The sequence below is a fragment of the Octodon degus genome, unplaced genomic scaffold (assembly GCF_000260255.1).
Source record: "Octodon degus isolate 3935 unplaced genomic scaffold, OctDeg1.0 scaffold00272, whole genome shotgun sequence".
Classification (NCBI taxonomy): Eukaryota; Metazoa; Chordata; class Mammalia; order Rodentia; family Octodontidae; genus Octodon; species Octodon degus.
The window spans coordinates 968,075-988,743 of NW_004524848.1; the positions used below are offsets into that span (position 1 = coordinate 968,075).

General features: G+C 40.2%; 2 protein-coding genes across 9 annotated transcripts in view; one reads left to right on the forward strand and one right to left on the reverse strand.

Annotated features, from left to right (window-relative positions):
• The window catches only part of Herc3 (HECT and RLD domain containing E3 ubiquitin protein ligase 3), a 202,457-nt gene that overhangs the window by 30,314 nt on the left and 151,474 nt on the right, over positions 1–20,669 (reverse strand). For all 8 annotated transcript variants that reach the window (XR_002819192.1, XM_023706831.1, XM_023706833.1 and 5 more), the window contains 3 exons: positions 19,381–19,547; positions 16,000–16,066; positions 15,478–15,560 (listed from right to left, as the gene is read on the reverse strand). Coding sequence is in view for 7 of the 8 variants with exons in the window: in XM_023706831.1 (XP_023562599.1) it covers positions 15,478–15,560; positions 16,000–16,066; positions 19,381–19,547 (317 nt within the window). In the remaining variant the exon portion in view is untranslated. The remainder of the gene's footprint in view (positions 1–15,477; positions 15,561–15,999; positions 16,067–19,380; positions 19,548–20,669) is intronic.
• Positions 1,669–3,349, forward strand: Nap1l5 (nucleosome assembly protein 1 like 5). Its single transcript, XM_012512762.2, has 2 exons — positions 1,669–2,325; positions 2,508–3,349. The coding sequence occupies exon 1, from the start codon at positions 1,669–1,671 to the stop codon at positions 2,110–2,112; it is 444 nt and encodes a 147-aa protein (XP_012368216.1). The 3' UTR covers positions 2,113–2,325; positions 2,508–3,349.

The following is a 20,669-nucleotide window of genomic DNA, read 5'->3' on the forward strand; positions in this document are numbered from 1 at the left end:
TAACCACTAAGAAGAATATATGCAGTGTATTATTTGTTGAAACTGTACTTCCGATTTGATTTGAAACTGTCTCATTGCTGTTTATCAATAAAACTTTGAAAAAAAAATAAAAAAAAGCTACAAATAAAATTTCATCTATGACATTCTAGAAAAAGCAAAATAATTGAGACTGTGGTTACCAATGCTGTAATTAGGGAAAACGTCACAAGGGTATTTTGGGGCCATTGACATTACTGCTTTATATCCTCAAGTATTTAATATGACTGGTGTATTAGCTCTCAAATCAGTGAACACAATACCTGACACCCATAGCTTAACAAAGGAAAAAAGGTTTAATTTAGTGAGTGTTTCAGAGAATTCAGCCCATAGCAAGGTGGAAACATGACAGAAAGGCATGGCAGCCAGGAAGCACAGAGTGAAGGGAGGAGCAAGGACAGAGAGGTGTCCTCCAAAGGCAGAGCCCAGCTATGGTCTCTTCCAACCTTCAAACAGTACCTTAGCTATAAATTCACCAAAGGGTCAGTTTACCAAGCAACACAGCACCCTATGATCTAATCATCTTCTAGAAGTCCTATCTCTAAACCACATGAGATTTTCAGGGCACATTCTAAAACAAAACTGCAACAACTACATTTCTTTGTGAAGGTATCCTCCCCCAAAGGGCAAATTTTACTATACTAAATTATACCTCAATAAAACAGATTTTTAAAAAGTTGCCTAGCTTAACACTAAATTTTCAGACCTAATGAGAATATAAAAATTTTGAAAGATGAGCATATATATATATATATATATATATATATATAATCTTTCACAGCTTCTACACTATAGTAGTCAAAAGGTCTAGTTTAGTTCTGCCAGATTCTGGATTCTGCCAATTAAGTGATAAATGCAGCAACATAAAAATGCTTACTGACTTTGCTAGCAGAGAAACAACAGTTTGCTGTTTAGGACCTTTTATAACGCTCTCAGATACAAATGTGGGGCAAGGCCCTCTGAACAAATGCTGAACTATGTGTATCAGTTGGGGACAATGATTCTTTGCATGTTTGTGCTCCCCCAAAGAAAGAGCAGGTCCAAATAAATGCTCAAGTGGGAGTAGAGGGGGCCCTTTTCCTAGGCCCTAGTCTTGGAGAGTTTTCTTTGGCTTTCCTCCAATTTACTGTTCCTCATAGTAATTGTGTAGATCTTTCTAGAACATGTACCAGGATACTGGAGTCCGGAGGCTTTTTACTCAGAGGTCAAAAACTGTTTGCAAGCAGATGGCAGCAGCCGGGGAATTGCTGAGAGGTGTGGAGGGTGTGCGGGTGGAGGGGAGTTGCACGCACAGGGGAACACAGCGCCCAAATCGCTGGGCCCCCACGTGCACCCGACCCTAGAGGGTCGTGATCCAGGAGAAGGGAGCAGAGAAGGAGGGAAGACGGCTGCCTTTGAAGGCAGGCGACACCTGCCGCACGGAGGGAGAGAGACGAAGGCCAACAGCGCACCAGCCCCGCAGGACGCGGCACAGCTCCCGGGCGCGGGGCGGGGCCGGGCGAGGCGGCTCTGGGGCTGGGGAGGGCGCGCTGGGCGCAGGAGAGCTGGGCGAGCAGTGGGCGCGGAGCCGTCAGCTGACCGCCCGGAGCCGGGAGCGCTGCGCAGCCCCGGAGCCGCAGCCTCGCAGCCGCCATGGCCGACGCAGAGAGCCGGGGCCCCGCGGAGCCGAGGCGGGCAGCGGCCGAGGAGGAGGCATCGGCAGCCGCGGAGCCCCAGCCCCCTGCGGAGGGCGCCCCCAAGCCCAAGAACGACTTTCTCGAGAGCCTGCCCAATTCCGTCAGGTGCCGCGTCCTGGCGCTCAAAAAGCTGCAGAAGCGATGCGATAAGATAGAGGCCAAATTTGATAAGGAATTCCAGGCTCTGGAGAAAAAATACAACGACATTTATAAGCCCTTGCTAGCCAAGATCCAAGAGCTCACGGGCGAGATGGAGGGCTGTGCGTGGACCCTGGAGGGGGAGGACGAGGACGTGGACGAGGACGACGAGGTCCAGGACCAGGAAGAGGATGAGGACGAGGGCCAAGAGGCCGACGCAAGAGCCTGCGGCACCCTGGTGCCTGCAGACCCCAAGAAGTAGGAGGGGGGATCCGTGGGAAGATGCCACAGACAGCTTCCCCACCCTTTAATACTTATGGACTCGACAAGGCTCAGGTTTTAGACCAAAAATACAATGTGAATTTATTCTGACATGCTATAGCAAATTAAAGCAGTTAAAGATCTTGGCCAGCCCATTTCAAATTTGACTTTCCTCCTGGAACACAACGAGGATACCAAAACATGTTAAAGAGAGGTGAATTCAGCTTATTTTCTTTTCATCTTCTGTGAGGACTAAATGAAGGCTTAAAATGGGCATTGGATGTGAACATCACTTTGAAACCCTTTCACCACGCAATCATTACACATGGAACACCCGAGCCAGGGCTGAATGCATTTTCCATGCTTAATTGTTCCATTTCTTCACTCCCAATGCAGAAAAGGCAAACGTAAGAAAGACATTATCTTCAAGACTGCTTTTCCAACCTTGACATCAGCTACATGCTTCTGAGGAGAGATGGCAGACAGGAAGCCTGCGATTTGAGATCCTGACACTACTGCTAATTAGGCCAGGAAAAATGCCACTTCAAGTTCTGTTAAGTGTTCTCAATATGTGAGTTTCGAGAAACAACATGGTCTCATGAAAGAGGGTGTATAATGTATAATATTTTCAACATGTATTCATTTGTTACTGTCTCGTTTGTATTTTCTTAGTGTCTATTTACAAAAGTGTAAAAACTACCCCAAATGTTTAAGTATTAAATCACTCTAGTATTTTAGAAATATCAATTTACTTGAAGAGAAATAGAATGTAGCAAACTCTGTAAAGCATGTGTACTCAGTGTTATGTAGTTTGATACTTGTAAAGTCTTTCTGTCATGTAGTTTTTAGGGTATAGCTATGAAAATCATCAGAACTCCTCACTGAAGCTAGTATGTTTGGAGAAACTGTATACTTGAAACAATCCAAGTGTATGCCCCCACCCCTAGCTCAGAAGTAGAAAGCATTTAAGTTTGCTTGTATTAGCTGTGCCTTCATTATTTTGCTGTGTAAATGTGACCAATATAAAATGGTGCATAATTCAATGTTACTGCTTAAGTAGCATACAGGAAGGATTTTTAAGAGGAACACATTTAATGTAACATAAGACTTTTAGCTTCTTTGTGGATTTTTTTTTTTTTTTTTTTTTTTGTGGAACCAGGGATTGAACTCATCTTTGTGGATTTTGAATTATGTTTGAGCCAGTATTCTATAAAAACAAAGCATAAAGTTGTTTACTACTGTGGTGTCAATAAAACTGTATTTTCAAACAACAACAAAACACTCAGTATTCTGCCTGTACACTTATCTATAAATGGGGACAATACTGTCTCACAATTATTTTGAAGAACAAGTGAGTTAACACACAAAGCCAAAAGAGCAGTATCCAACACCTACTAAGTGCTGAATAAAATTTTCAGCTATTACTATAAAAAGATAAAGACACTGATTGGACATTTTGCCTTCTTCCTTTCATGTTACAAAAGGGAGAAAGCAGACATCATCATTACATCCCTAACATTTATAATTTCTTATTATCAAAGAAGAATGTGCCTTTTAATTAAGAAATATAGGGAATTCAATAAATATCTTGTTTTGGTCATCTCAATTAAAAAAAATTTATAACAACCTTTGATTTCCTCCTAGAAAGGATAAAAGACTGCACTGTGACATGAATCCACAAAAAAGGCTATTCCAAGTGTGGGCACTATGAATAAAGCAAAAAACAAAAAGCTAGATTCCAGAAAAGATTTAAATCAGATGAAAATCTTTCACTTCAGTTAAGGGTTAATACCGCACAGAAGCAAAATCTGTTTTTGTAGGGAGTGGAAGGCAGAGCTGACCTGTTGCTAATGAAAAGAGTTGGATATGAACAACCTAAGGCAATGTTAATCTTTCTCAGGTCCTGACCAACCAAAAGAAAATCAACGTAACATAAATCATGATAAACAGTTAAAAATTAATGTAGACCTAAAAATTACTGAACTACAGTATTCATTCATTATCTCTAGAAATGGGTAAAAGAACCATTTATTAATTTTTAGGTCTGGTAAAAAGCAAAACTGATTAAAATAAAAATAAAGGCTCTAATGAAGTAGAGGCTTTTGGGACAGGTATATGATTATGTAGAAAAAAGAGAATCAACTGGAAAAATAATTGGTAGAATCAATATGATGAATTACTTCTCAGATAAGCATGTAAAAACCAGTAACTATGTCTAGACAATTAAAACTGATCAAAATAATATGAAAGTGCAGTTTGAAATAAGCCCATATATATATATATATATATATATATATATATATATATAAAATTATATATCTCCTATGTGAAAAGTAAAAACATAGGATTTCACAAAAAAAAAAGTAACATAAACCTTTGGGTTATTATGAGAATAAATATCACATGTATAGCAATTTTTCCCAAATTAACTTATTTATTATTATTATTATTATTATTATTATTATTATTTTGGCAGAACTGGGGATTGAACTCAGGCCCTTGCGCTTGCCAGGGAAGCGCTTATTCTACTGAGCTATTTCCCTAGCCCCCAAATTAACTTAATTTTGCAAAATTCAAATTAAAACCCAAGCTGATTCTGGAATTTAATATAATTACCCTGATGTATTTAACTATAAGAATTGCTAAGAAAACTTGTAGTAATTTAGAAATAATTTAGACTTTTACAGACTCAAAGGAAATCTTTTTTTTTTTTTTTTTTTTTGGTGGTACCAGCTATTGAGCTCAGGAGCAAGTACTTACTCTACTGAGCTATCTCCCCAGCCGTAAGGTTTTTTTTTTTTTTTGTTTTGTTTTTTGTTTTTTGTTTTTTCCCCAATACTAGGTATGGAACTCTGGACCTTATGCTTGCCTGACCCAAAAGTTGAGAAAGTTTTTTTTTTTTTTGGGGGGGGGGCGCTGGCTCAGGCTGCCTTAAGGGAAGGTCTGGTAAGGCAGGAGGAGCTGGGGATTGAACCTAGGTATCCTGTGCTTGACTGCATTTACATAAGCAGGCACTTAAACAACTGAGCTAACAGACAGGCCCCCTCAAAGGAAATTTTAATTAGAGGAAACACATTGAATATTACTCAATACAGAAAAGCTAAGTAGAGACTGACATACAATAAGAAATAACAGACATGACAACACAAAAATTAGAAAAGTATAAAGATTTAAACAGTTTTATGTTTTCAAACACAACAAACTGGGAAAATCTAAAAACAAATATGAATGGGAAAGGGTTAATAGGTCTAATACATCAGAGTTCAGACAAATCATGTAAAAATTAGTCCCATTGGGGAAATACATGATGGATACCAACAGGTTATTTTAAGAAGAGGAAATGCTGAGGTGGAAAGACACGTTCAATACTGAGCACTGGGAGAGAGCACTCCGGCAAGGTCTGGAGCCAACATACTCAACCATGTACTTTTGCCAGCAGACTTTCTGTTACTTCTGTTACAGAGTTTTCCAGCTCAGTCATACCTCCATTTGGTCCTTTAATGATACCAGGATGTTTATGATGTCCTTCACAAAATCCAGTGATTTCACCATTTCCCAACTGGGCTCATCTCTACTCTGCACTCCCTGGACTGCTTATCTGACAGTTCCTCAAGATCTATAAACCTGTGCATACCATCCAGCAGGAGTACTCGCCAAGGCAAGCCAAATTCTGTCACTCAGAAACTGTTTTAAACTCATTATAGGCCAAACTTCATTGGGAAAACACAATACAACTAGGAGAGCAAAATGCAGCATACATTACCCTCCCAGCCAAGAGTATTACCACGGCAACTGCAGCCAGGAGGCTTGCTGGGCTCCCATGATTCAGCAGCTCTCCCTGCCTGGGGTCTGACTCAGGGCACATGGGCCCAGATGCTAGGGGACAGTCATGGAAAATGCAACCACTTTGATGGATACAATTCAACAGGATTTCATATATTCACAATCCTGTGTAGCTACCACCTCCATTTCACTGATTTTACAATATTTTCAAGGTAGACACAGCAGAGAATGACCAAATGCTGAGTAGAATATGCAAAGTAGCCTACGTGTGAAAGAAATGCAAAAATTGTTTAATGAAATTAAATCTCTCTCTCTTTTTTTAAAGGTTTTAATTTTATTTATTTTTATTTATTTGTGTGTGTGTATGGCCAGCTCAGCCCACCAGGGGGCGGGGCTGGCTGGCATGTGGTGCTGGGGAATTGAACAGCGGTCCCTGTGCTTTGCTAAGCTTGTTCTAAGTAGGTGCTTTAGACCACTGAGCCATCTCACCAGCCCTGAAATTAAATCTCTTGCTTCTTTGTTAAGACAATATGAAGGACTGAATGACACAGTGATTCTCCTAAATACATAGTAACACTGGCAGAATTCATTTTGCAAATCAATTTAGCAAAAATAAACAGATTCAAAATTATACACATTTTAATTCAATTTCATTCTTGGGGCTTTACTTTAGAAAGAAATTTTAAAGGCAAAAAAGTTCATAAAAGACATTTGAAATAGTCTTATTTAAAAAACAGTGATGGGGAAGAGAAAGAAAAAAGGGGAATAAAGAAGAACATATGAAAATATCAAATAGCCAAAGAAAGGTACCAGCACTTGAAGAACAGGAAGATACCAACTGCATGTAAATTAATTGCATCACACTGAGGCAAATGTGGAGTGAAGCAGAACACATGGCTTTTGTCATCAGTGGTAGTAACACTATGTTATAGAGTATAAGAAATACTTCAGCGTGAATACTCATGCAATACAGTGGCATCCAGAAGTGACTAAAGCAAGGCAAGATCTGGCTAGCAAGAGGACAAGAGCAATCAGTCACAAATATACTTTCTCCTGGATGTCTGCAACTCATTTGAGTAGTTCTTTTTTTTTTTTTTTGGATTTTAGGGAAGGGTCTACAGGGTGTTCAGGACTTCACTACTAGATCACACTCATAGTCACCTGTTTACAGCCTCCCAAGAGCTGGGATTACCGGCACCCACCACCATGCCCAGTCTCAATTGCTGTCTCAGCATGCCCTGGGGGTGGGGCCGGCACGGCAGGCCCGGGGATCAAACCCTGGGCCCTTGCACCTGCTTGCAGGCACTTTATCATTTGTGTAGTTCTTGTCCAATGATAGAAATTGAGATTAAGACCAAATGGAATGGAGTAACGTATGAATATGGAATTGGTATTTCCTCCAAGGCAGCCATGACAACAAACGTTCAGTACTATCAGTATCAATATGTACAATTGCCAAGTTACAAACCAGCAGGGGTTGTTCTGAAAAATTTTCCTTTCATTTGTTAGTCATTTAAAATGAGACTCCAGTGACATGATTACTGCATAAAACAGATAAAGGAAATAAATATAATGATTAATCTTTATGTCATACAAACCTTCCTAACAGAATTGCAAGGAACTTTGCAAATAAGAGTTCCATTTTCTGCAGTAAACATGAAATGGAAAAAAAAAAAGAAAAAAATCTCTCATGTCTTTTATTGGATGTCACTAACGACAGCAGCTATACCACCTTGCGTGGCAATAACCATCCTAGGTTCTTGGAAGCTATACAGCAGTACTGGGGCTGGAAGTTTGTGCCCCCTACTCATATATTGAAACCTTGCCTTCCAATGGGATAGTGGGTCATCAAAGGATAATTTGGATTAGATGAAGTCATGAGGGCAGAGCCATGAGTGAGATTAGTTTTCCTATAAGAGTCATGGGAGAGCCAGTTTCCCTGCACCACTCTCTGCCATTCGCAAATGAGAAGCTGGCAGTCTGTGACCCTAGAGGGCACAGATTCATTAGAATCTGACATACGCTGACATCATGATTTTTACCTTTCACCCTCCAGAACCAGAAGGAATACATTTCTGTTATTTCCAAGGCACTAGTCCATGGTGCTCTGTTATAGTAAGCTAAAACAGAAACTGTGCTTGGGTCCCTTGCTTGTCACTGAGTAACAGATAGGCAAGCAGTTTGTTTGTTTTCTTTTTTGGCAGAACTGGGGATTGAACTCAGGCCCTTGCGCTTGCCAGGGAAGCACTTATTCTACTGAGCCATCTCCCCGGCCCCCAGATAGGCAAGCAGTACTTGACAAGTTCACTGTGGACAAGTTCACTGTGTGCTCAATGAGTGGTGTGACCCTGAGAAGCAAGCATCTAAATTTCCACCAACCATCGAAGCTGGTTCATTCTTTAATCTCAAGCACAGCATATGGGATGGAGCTTGCCCTTTGGCTTGGCAATATATAACACAATTACTCTCTTTCTTGTACAAAGACTTGAAAACATTTAAAACTATCGCTTAGAAACTCACAGTAACCAGAAATACAGTTTTATAATACAAATACAATAATGAGACAGCTCCCTCATCTTGGTTTGGATCCACAGTTAGTGGCTTATAACTCTCCTACAGGGTTATTTCCTACACAACTGAAACAGTAACATTAAACATTTACCTTTTATCCTTGATTTTGTGTCAGCTTAACAACAGTTTCACAATAGAAGTAAAAGCTAGGTTGCTACTTCCGGCTACGGAAAGCAACATCTCTGACCTTTTCCTGACCTTCTTGCACCTGTTCAGTTTACTTCCCAAAACTGGTGACAGAAACTACATCCCTACCAGCTGCGCTTTTCCTTTTATAACCTCACCCTCTTGTACACCTTTGAATGTATATATTGCCTTTCTTTTACAGAACTGTGTGCCAATCAGAACACCCTTGCAGTAAATGTTCTGTAGGAGCAGCAATGAAATGAAAAGAACCAAATCACTGAGGAGCAAGAGAAAAAGAACTTGTGTGCCTTTAAAACAAATACACGCCCTTCTCACCAGACCAGGGACCACTGAGTCTAAAACACATTCATGGGGTTAGCCACGTCCATGAGTATGTGTATGGAAGCAACAGACAGGAACACTGGAGAAGGAAAAGAAGACAGGGAAAAGGCAAGTGCAGCATGGACTCACTTCTATCATTTGACTCCTTTGCTTACAAACCAATAAAGTCTTCTTATAACTTATTGGATGAAACCTATCTCTTCTCGTTTTCAAGGTCTTTTATACTCTACCAATTACAATTATTTAGAATTATCCAAATAAGCTAGGATTGATTATCCAAATGAAGCTTCTCCCCAAAAATAGCCCTAACACCTGTCCCCTACTCACTGTCTATGCCTGAAGAATCTACTTTCTAGCATCCATATCTTGGGATGCTTCCAAACCCAGCTCTGTCCCAGCTCTGTTCTCTCTTGTGCATCTGTGCAAAGTGATTTCTCTGAATGCTTTTCCTTTTGACCATTCGACTCCAATTCTACTTATGGCTGTATATAAGAACACCTTATTACCCTAAATAAACTGCACTATATTTCACTGTTCCTGAACAGTTTGTCTTGCAAATGTTGAGTCAATTTAACTGCTGATCCAAAGAAGTATCTGTTCAATAAAGACAGCAAAATGCAAAAAAGACAGAAAAAGACAAAGAGGAAAAGAATTCAGAAAAAGAGACAGAGCCAACAGTGATAGACCCCAAAAGTGAGCCAAGGAAAATAAATAAATAAACAAATAAAAATAAAGTTGAGCAAACTCAACTCAGAGATGTATAAAAAAGCAAGTCACAATAACTGCCTCTGCTATATACTAGGTCACAAATTGCCTTTGCCCGTGAATCATTCTTTTCTCTAGCAAGTACACCAAACCCACAGCACTGCAATGATTCACACTAGAGTACATGTTCTGAACAATCCATCTCCTTGGTGTCCTTGCCCATCCCACTAAGGGCTTCTAACAAATGACACATTATCTCTTATGAAACCTGGTGCAAAAGTTAGACATCCTTTGAAAGACTTGAGCCCATGCATTGTGTCATGACAAGCTATGTTCTACACAATGCACTGTGATTTCATCCCGGTGTGAATACCAGTGTTCTTATATGCCTAAATGGGCACTCATTTAATATGTCTTGTGGATGCAATGAAGAGATTCAGCCTCTCAATGAATCAGTTCAGCCCAATTCAGCCTCTCACCTGAAGCAGAAGGGTTTCCATGTCCCTATGCCTCAAATGCCACATGTCTTTCCACACTCAGTGTCATAAGCTCTGGGGATCACGCAGAAGTGGCTTTCTCTCTGGGTACTGTAGAACCCTGCTGCTATTGCCTGCCTCAGCAGCAATCACTTCCACTGTGGGTGCTACAGGCAAGCAATTCCATCTGTCTGTGTAGAAAACAACCCTGGAAGGATGGTCCTTGAACTCAAGGCAGAGGTCAGTCAAGACAGGTTCCAGTTCTTCCTTGCTGCTTATTAGAGGCAAGAAATACCTCCAGGTAGAGAAACAGAGCAAGAGCCTACAGGGTGGAAAGACACCAATCTGTGGCTTCACCCGCCTAGCACTGCTGGGCTATCACCATAAGTAAGGGCACATATTTGGGGGATGCAAGCCCATGTCTGCATCAACCTGAACAAAGAAAGGCCTATGGAAGTAGGTCAGATCCTGCCCAACTGGCCGCCTTCCCATCTCTTCTTGAAAATTTGTTAGGATTTTTCATTGCTAAGATCCCTATCTTAGAAGATAGTCCTCATCTTCTAATGGCAGTAACTTCCTTCAAAAAAGGAAATAGCTTCCTTGGGGGAAGGGCACTATGTGTTAAAAAAGAAAAGCCCCAGTGAAAAGAACACCTGCAAGAGCTGGTTATTGCAAGAGGCAACCAAGCACGAAGCAGAGGACTGCAGTAGCCGCCTCTGCCAGCCTAACACAACGTCACAGGCCCCTTTGCTCAGGAGGTAGGGTCACCAGAGAAGCCAGGCACTTAAGGCTTTAGAACCATGCACTGCCTCCTTGGGGAGGCAAAAGAGCTTAGCCCTTTAGGTGGTCAGGGACATAAACCATCAAGATGTGAAAGGGGAAACCCAAACACAGAGCAGCTCTTCCCAAGGTAACTTATGTTCTCCTGGTTTCTTCTCAAAGGTGTGGGAAGAAGGTAAAGAGATTATGTCAGCAAGGGGTTCAGGCTCTCTTGGCGTCATCAGATCTAATGCTGAGGACAGGACCCTAGGCATATTTTGGCACACCTAGTTATTCACTAGACCCTGCAGGGCAGACCCATTTTTGTTGGGAAGGAAGTTTTTCCACCAACATTACCAGAGCACTGCTCTCAGAGTCAGAAATGCACATGCTTTCTTGAACAAAACACCATTCTCTATAGATTGAGGCCTGGACATGCGGCTTTTTTCCTGTAAACCCCCTTCTCAGCCACAAAAAGGCACAATTTCTTTGCCTTGGCAAACAGAAGGTATGGGGCTAGGTGGGGTGGCAAGCCTTCTTTAAACCTGAAGGACAGAGTATATTACCTGAGTGTCAGGAGGGAGTTAGATTTTGGATGAAGGCAAAGACATAGAGCAGCCTCCTTCCTTTAGTCCTGAGCAAGGTGAAGACACAAGTCCATTAACACAACACCTGCTTCCAATCAACTTGCTTCTCAGTGGTGCTGGTCCCATTCTTCCGCCTAGTGTTTCCCATACTCTCCATTCCTTTCTTGAAAATAATCATCACAATCACCATCCCAAGTTTTACTACAAAGCAGATCGCAGTGCCTCCCACTGCACTGCAGAGACTTGTATGGTGACCTCTCTCTAAGACCTGTATTCTTTCCCAGAGAAGCTCCCCTGCTGGCCCCACACTGTAGGGCTAGGACTTGATGCCATGCTTAGTCCTAAAGAGAGGTGATGAAGACACAGCAGCACTCACTTTGGTGACCATGGGACTGTCTGATAACTATAATAGCTATCAGCACTGCCCTAATTGTGTCACTGTAATCCCCTGCCCTGGCTCTAGATACTGCTCTGGAAATGGTTCTGTTCCACTTCATGATCTCTTCAAATTTGGCTTCACTGGCTGTACAGGATGGAGGACCCAACCTCAGCTGCCTTGGCGTGGAAAGACCTTCATGTGAGTAGCTTGTGGAGGCCCCACTGTAGCTTTTGGTGCAGGGAAGAAGGCTCGATTGAGGTGAAGGCCAGGTGGAATGTCCCCAGGAGGAATTATGGTCAGATGAAGAGGTAAAGGGGGTAGGGATGAGATGCTAGTGCTTCCAGGAGGAGGAGATAGCTCAGTGCCACTGCTTGTCATCAAGGGCCATGAGGCTGTCACTGGCACACTATCATAGAGGTCAGTCTGCTCAGTGTTACTGAATTTAAAGTGCAGGGACCTCTCCTGCTCTAGTCCATCCTTTTCTCATCTTTCCAAGTCCTTATGTGCATGCACTGGAAGCAGCTAGTGCAGAGAACCAGCTTGCCCAAGCAGAATGGTGCTGGTCTGACACCTCAGGCCCACTCCATATGACACCACTCTGAAAAGACTGAGCCCAGTGAATGCACAAAGTAAGAGAGACAACCCCACCGCACGCCCCCACCTCAGCACCAGCTGTGACCCTTCTTCCCAGACCCTCTGGCCCTGTTACTGGAGATATGATGGTGGTGGCAAGTTCAGGAGGCACTAAATCCACAAACCACTCTCTTCTTAATGTTCCACTAGATAACACAGTTCAGCATCCCTGATCTGGAGACCTGAAATCAAAATGCTCCTAAATCTGATGCTTTTTCAGTAACACATGCTCTGAATACTTCAAGATCTGAAAACTTAGAAATTTAAAATACTTTTGGTGTCTAGAAGCTTAGATGAGACACAATCAATGTGTACTAGGCTTTTAGATGTTTCTAAACTGTTAAAAGACAAAGAGTCTTCAGTTTTTCTATCATTTCTGTTTTCCAAAGAGAAGAGGAGGGAAAGAAAACAAAACAGATCACTTGGAAAAGTGAATTTCATAGATTTCCGACTGCTTCTTTGTAATTACTTAAATTAAAACACCAACTAAAGCCCAGAGTGAGCTACAGACTCAATAGCAGTGCTCCGGCACACTGACAGACTTCCTCCAGAGTGTAACTGAGACCCTGTCCAGCTTCCGACCCTCCCAACTGGAGAGGCCTTCCGCTCACCCAACTGAAGCTGCTCTTTCATTTGGCCAAGAAGTTTCACTTCTAGCCTACTGTTGATGACGTTCAAGTCTTCATCTCAAGGGTCTGCATTTTATTTTAATTACATACTTCCTCCAAGGACACATACTTTCCTTGTTCTTTTTATTTCTACATATTTGGTACAGGGTCTCACTATGCAGCCTGGACTCCTACTGATCCTCCCCAGCGCTGGCATTACAAATGTGCATCACCATGCCCAGTCTTGGTGGCTGGCTCAGTGCACTATCTTGCTGGCCCTTTCATTGTGGTTCTTCTAAATGACCTCAAATTCACTGGTGACTGAGGTTGCCACAAGTGATTAAACAAAACACTCTTATAAGACTCCTTTGTTGGGGCACACATAAACTTTCTGCTTTAAATATAATATCCTGGGAATCATATATGTCAAAAGTAAGCACATATATTCCAAGTGGAACTTTTCCCTCTGAAATTTACTTTACATTGTTTCCTAGTACTCAACTGTCTAAATTAGAAACCGTAGAAATACTATAAATATTTGCCTTGTTTGTTCCATTAATATCATCAGACACTTGCTCCTGTTGACTACATAACTAACTCTGTATTCTACCACCGTCATTCTGGCCCTAACTATTCTTTGCGTGAGCTACTCCACCAGCCTCCAAATATGTTCTGATCTATTTCTATAAGGACACCGAAGTTAAATCTTCATGAAACTGAGATCAACCACATCTCAGCCCAGGCCTTAAGAACCTCCACTCTGACGCTATGGCACCACCTCCAGCCATGCACTAGACCCCAGTCCACAAATGCTAAACCACCTCAGCCACTTGTCAACCCTCGGAATCCTGACTTACACCACTCCCTGTGCCTGAAACGTTTTCCCACTCTTGCATTCTTTAGTATCTACTAAAACTTTCCTGCCTCTCACTTGCAGGACAGAGCACTTTGCCTCTAATTCCTATCACACACACCATGATCTATGGCATCATTCATATACACTGATAGTTCTCAACTCATCTTGAGCCTTTCAAGGTCAGAAGTTATTTAGCTCTTATACTTGGCAACACGCCTAGCACTAGGCAGGCACTCAATATTTGTAAATTAGTATATGGGTAGATTACTATAGTTTGATACAAAAGTAAACAACACTGATCCTCTTCCTCCTCTAACAAAAAACACATTATGACTCATCCTGAGATTAGATGTACCTGCATTTTTATGAGGCAGAGAGAACAAATTAATTCAAAACCTATGTTACAAATTCTTCAGCAATAAAACAGAAGCAAGCACCTTGTGATATTATGTCTCTCTCAAGCACATGCATACACAAACACATAGCTAGGGCTTGTATCAACAGATTCTGACCATAACTCCCTCCTCAAGGTAAGTCACAAAAACTGAAATCTCTACTGCCTTTCCCTGACTTCCCTTATCTGACAGTCCACGATGAGGCCCCCACTCTGGGAGTCCTGTCCACACAGGGAAGAAGGAATTCTGTAAAGAGATCAAGAAAGAAATGAACAGATGGGCCTTGCCGGGTTTCTCCAGTGTGTATGAGCATCTGTCTCCATGAAACCCAAAGGACTGGTTCAGGAAGCTGCCGGGTGCTAGACATGTGGAGACACAGGGGCAGCCCTATTTTTGGTAGGCAGGTCTGAACCCAACTATATTAGAAACTACTTAGCAAGTATCTGATATAGAAATAGCTGCCTATTTACTAATGGGGAGAAATTCTCATACCATTTAGGGTCACAAAATTAACTGGGGTTGTTAAAGTAGAGTAAGGGAAACCAAATCTGAGTATAAGTTGGTTTTTCCTTCTATACACATACTTGTATAACAATTTGGAGAGGGGGGTATTTTTTGTCTCACTGTGTAGTGCAGGTTGGGCCTCCAACTATGTAGCCCAGACTGGCCTTGAAATTGCAGTGATCCTCCTGCCTCAGCTTCCTGAGCACTGGGACTATAGGCATGTGCCACTACAGCAAGATTCACTTCTTTAATACCTATTTTTTTGTAGCATTTTTTTCTGTCAGGTATTCTCCTAGATACTAGAAACCCTGTGCTACATGCTAGGAATTCATTCATTCCAATAGTTTCCTACAAACAACAACCGTCTCACAAATTAGGCCAATTATTATTATCCCTATTTTATAGATGAGCAAACTAAGAACAGTTTATGTGACTTTCCCAGAATCAGGGCCAGAAAGATGTACAGCTAAACAGATCAGGTACTTGCTCTACTATTAAGAATTCACTATAACCTGAAAATTTTTTATCACCCTTCCCACTTCCACAGAGGTATTAGAATGTCATTTCAATCCTCAGCTTAAAAGTTAAAACTGAAGAAAAGTAAAGCAGCCTCATCTGCCACAGGCTACAGTCACAACTGACCTGTTATCTTTGCACACAGTCACTTTTTCTCCACCAGGTATCAGCTTCTTCTGCTCAATTATGCCATAGCTTTCTCGGCAGATCTACATTTAAGGAAGAAAACAACAAGCCTCAATTTTATTTATATTTACCTTTCTAGAATTCAAATGACAGGATTTAGGAACAAATGTACTTAGAAAATTTGGAGAGAGTAAGAATCAATCATAAAACATCAGCACCTTAAAAGACATTTTTAAGTCAGGGAGTTGCCAATGAATGTAATCAAGAAGATGACATAATTTCTACAAAAAGAAATAAAGAAATTCCACATGTTAGGAGTAAAGAAAACGAATGCTTAGGTAATTTTCCTAATTGTATAACCATTCATTCAACACACTTATTGAACTCCTATAACATTCAAGATGCTACAAGTCGAATAATTCACATAAATTCCTTTTGTTGTTTGACTTAGTGAAGAATTAATGTTAATTATAACTTGCAAGAAGGATGACACAGCCATGGCATCAGTACGGAGATTCTTACCGTGAAGTTGAGGCAGAAAGTCTCCTCCACATCTTCACCAGGATAATCTAATAGCTCTTGAAGACTCCTGATCATAAAATGACATAGAAGGAAAAGGAACAAATCAAACATTGCAGCAATGCTTTTGTCTCAGTTACTGGTCCAGACAATTTGTAAGGAAAATCTAAAAAGCAAGATTCTAGAACAAACATAAATTGAGACTGACAGGAAACCATGCATCTATTCCTTAAAGAGCACTATGGCAGTAGACTTGTACTATTTCATTCTCCTCGTGACAAACTAATGGACATAGGAGGAAATTCAGACAAATTTAATACGACATAATTTTGTTCTCTTAAGCTTTGGACTGTATTATGTAGAAACATACATGAGAATATGGTCCTGCAGACAGGCTTCACTCCTATTATAAAATAATCTTTCCACCATTAAAAAAAGCCATGAAGTTATTTCTTCCATTTAGGAATCTTAGTGGGGTTTGGGCTGTAATTCCAAAGGGCAAAATTCTGAAAATCATAATCACGAATGTTGAAATCCTGAAAGATCAAAATCTCTAATGTCTAAAATTCCAAAAGCTGTATTTTTTGAAAAAAATAATTTAAAAAAAAATTTTAGGGCAGTTGAGCAGAAAGACACCTGCCTAACATTCACTGGGCTCTGGCTTCGATCCCTAACACTGCAAAGAAAAAAAGTCTTTAAAAGACTTTTTTATGCTGTTAAAATGGTATTTGAGAAGTATAAAAACATAACATTTCAAAGAGCACTTTACACAATAAAACAGGCAAATGATATACATATTTTCCACTTAGAAACACTTAGGTATGCAAACAACAGTTGTACAAGCACAACAAAAGCAGGAAAATCATATTTTAAAAATAGGTTAAAGGGGCTGGGGAGATGGCTCAGTGGAATAAGCGTTTCCCTGGCAAGCATAAGGACCTGAGTTCAATCCCCTGTTCCGCAAATAAATAAATAAATAAATAAAAACAGGTTAAAAAGTGAGATATATAAATAACACTATGGTTGGCAACTGTGAGCACCCAGTTTTATAACTGTGCCCAGGCGAAATATGGTGACAGACAACCTAAGTCTTGCAAGGAGCTTGATCAAACACTATGATGGTGGAATATATCTCTAATCCCAGCTATGTGGAAGGTTCATAATAGAAGGATATGAGGTATAAGGCCATCCAGGCCAACTTAATGAGACCCTCTCTTAAAATAACACTTTAGAAAAGGATGGGGATGTAGCTCAGTGGTAGAATGCTTGTTTAGCATGCCCAAAGCTCTGGAGTCAATCTCTAGGATCATAAAAACAAAAGCAGAAGAAAAAATTTTCACAATAAGTCACCATCACATAAGCAGCTATTCAAATAAATTTTGTCTTTCACAAATCTAAATGAATAAAAAGGGTGGCTCTTCATTTTCTGAGGAAGTTTCCATGTTTCTACAAACATGAACAATGCATACACACAAAGTATATGATGGGTAATACTTTCATGGTCTTAAATGTGCAAAACTTACATGAAGTGAAGAACACTGTTTCCAAGTTTTTACACAACTTATGTGTTCAGTATTAGTAACTATCCAAGAATTGAAGTACCTTTCAATGGTCTGCTTAGTAGACCGTTGATAAAGACACTTCACTATCTGTTACACCAAAGAATGCTGAAGTGTACTCTCAAAAAAAGAATGTGTTTATGTCTACAACATCATTTCCCAGCTCTTAAGATATTTTCTTACAAATAAACCTCATTCACACATTCCTCTTTTGTGAATGCCAATCTTGCAGTTCCATCAAGATTTGCCCAGATGCAGATGCCTAGCATGGAACTTAAATCAGCTGTCAGTTAATCAGCCAATGTCATTACTTAAAATATATCATTTTCAGCCAAGCTGTAAAGTCTGTAGCACATACTTTTCTCACTGTCTAGACTTCACTTTTAGTAACTAAACAATTAATACTTCCTGCTTCTCCTCTACTATTTTAAATTTTTCCTTCTAAATTTTCTCTTCCTTTCTTGGTGCTTCCACCTCTCCAGTGCTATATGGTTTCCCAGTATGGGCATCTTAGCCAAAAGCTGTGTAGTCTCATTACTAGAAAGTACTGTAGGGATTATTCCTCATCTTACTCTATCTTACAATTAGTGTCTTTTCTCTATAAAAAGAGGATGTTCCTTCTACGTAAGCTGCCTTCTTATGTACTTCACCAACCTGAGATGGTCAAGCATAAAAGGAATTTTAAGAGCCAAGAAGAGAATCACAGAAAAAAACATGATTTTACTACTTTAGAAAATAGTCTGGCAGTTCCTCAACTGGCTAAATATACAATTATATAAACCAGCTATTCTACCTCTAGATATGTATCAAGAGTACTGAAAACTTATGTTTATAAAAACACTAGTACAACAGTGCTCATGGTATAATTTGTAACAGACCAAAAGAGAAGAAAAAATAAATAAATAAACCCACAAGTATTTACAAAAAACAAAATGGTGTACAATAAACTATTATTTGGATATTTAAAAAACTAAATACTGATAAATGCTACAATATGGATGAATCCTTAAAAATACGCGAGGTGAAAGCTACAGACACACAAGGCAATATATTATATGATTCCATTCACATGAGATTTTCAGAATAGGCAAGTTCATAGAGGCAGAAACTAGATTAGTGATTGTTTTGGGCTGGAAAATGTAGGAGACTGGGATTATGACAAAGGAGGAGGGTAGGTTTTTTAATTTTAAGATTGATGACAATCTTCTAAAGTGATGGTGATTCAAACTACCACCTAGGCTGGGGACATAGCTCAGTAGAATAAGCACTTGCTTGGCAAGCGCAAGGTCCTGAGTTCAATCCCTGGTACCACAAAAAACAAACCAACAAAAATAAATAAATAAACTTGCAATCTTTTAAAATAAATAAATAAACAAAAATAAAACCACCACCTAACAGAATTCTGAGAATACAGTAAAGCCATGGAATTGGGTGTCTACATAGGTGAATTGTAAGGCATGTAAACCACCTATCAGTCAATACATTTTAAAGTTTCTTCTCAATATTCCCTCCTCTTGGTATCTCTGGACTATAACAAGCCTCAGAGATTTAATGTTCTGTTGAGGATAAGGAAAGTAGAGATTGCTTAATACTCTTGGCCAGCTCTGACATCTCTTTCCTTTTCTCCCTCCTTTGTCTTTATAGGGACATAGGCAATGCTGCAAGCAATCACTTGTGTGGCTATGTTTTAAGACAGAACACATACAATAGTCTCTGAGGGCTCGATAAATCCTAATCGGTGCTTACGGTGCTCTCACTATTCAACCCCTATGCTAGAGGCCATCAGAAGTCACCCACTCCCATCCATGTCTTTTAAGCTTTGTACCTTCCTTCAGTGGGTGACAGCTCCTTTAAATCTTCCAAGCCAGGTTTTACATTCAGTAACTTCTTGTAGAGAGCCAATGGAAAGTGCAGATCGACCACAGTGGAGTTGTAGATTGCCAGTCCACAAGTGATGCCAATCAAGTGAAACCAGTTGTGCTCTACAAAACACTTTTTAGGAGATTTATGGAAATGTGTTAAAGAAATGCAATGTTTGCAGCCCTAAAGCAATGTACCATTTATCTTAAAATATTTTTGGTATAAAACAACAAAGATCACATTCATATCAGTTACCTCCTAAGGCAGAAAAACATTCCTGACAAAAATACCATTATTCCCGAAAAGATGCAAACAGATCAACACAAGCATTTATGACCCTTCCAGAGACACTGGAACAGCAGACAGAAGGGCTGTTCGCAGTACTTTCCACAATGATGGGCAGTTTTAATCTGTGTTGCCCCATACAGTAGCCACTAGTTACACATGTATACTAAGCACCTAAAATGTGGCTAAAACAACTGAATAAATGAATTAATAGTACTTCATTAAAAATTTATTTTATTATTATTATTATTATTTTGTTTTGTTTTTTTGCGGAACTAAGGATTGAACTCAGGCTCTTTTATTCAACTGAGCTATCTCCCTGGCCCCTTAAAAATTTAAATAACCACATGTGGCTGCTGACTTTATTTGGTGGGGAGATCTTTTTTGAGACAGTGTTTCACTATGTAATTCAGGCTGGCCTTGAACTCACTTTGTAGCTTAGGCTGGCCTTGAATATGCAGTGACCTTCCCGCCTTAGCCCCCTAAGTGTTGGGATTACATGCCTACCCACACCAGGCCAAGCGTACCTTTTTTTAATCTAGAGAGAAAACTTTTAAGGGGGAAAGGATCCTAAATTATAGGCTGAACAAAAATAGAATGCCTAAAAAAAAAAGGTTTCTTACTATTTTTTAACACTAAAGTCCATTATGCTTATGTGCATATTTACAAATGTATTACGACTGTTATTAAAGATGTGTTTCGCTACTGACCTCCCACATATTGTAACTTCTATTTCTTTATCACTTTTATCATGCTTGATCCCCACTGCTTGAAATAGCAATGGGGATCAAGCATGATAAAATTCACTACGAGATCTCGACAACAGGTAAAAAATCAAGGCCAACCTTCACTCCGTTACTCAGACATCTTAAATGACTTTTGACATGCTCTCCTTTGCAAAGTTAGAAATTGGGAGACTGATCTGACAACCAAAGGAAGTTTAATTCAACCCATTTGTTTAGGTATAAC

Bases quoted from the DNA above. Each gene is read 5' to 3' on its own strand.
- Nap1l5 (XM_012512762.2), top strand. From the start codon at position 1,669: ATGGCCGACGCAGAGAGCCGGGGCCCCGCGGAGCCGAGGCGGGCAGCG.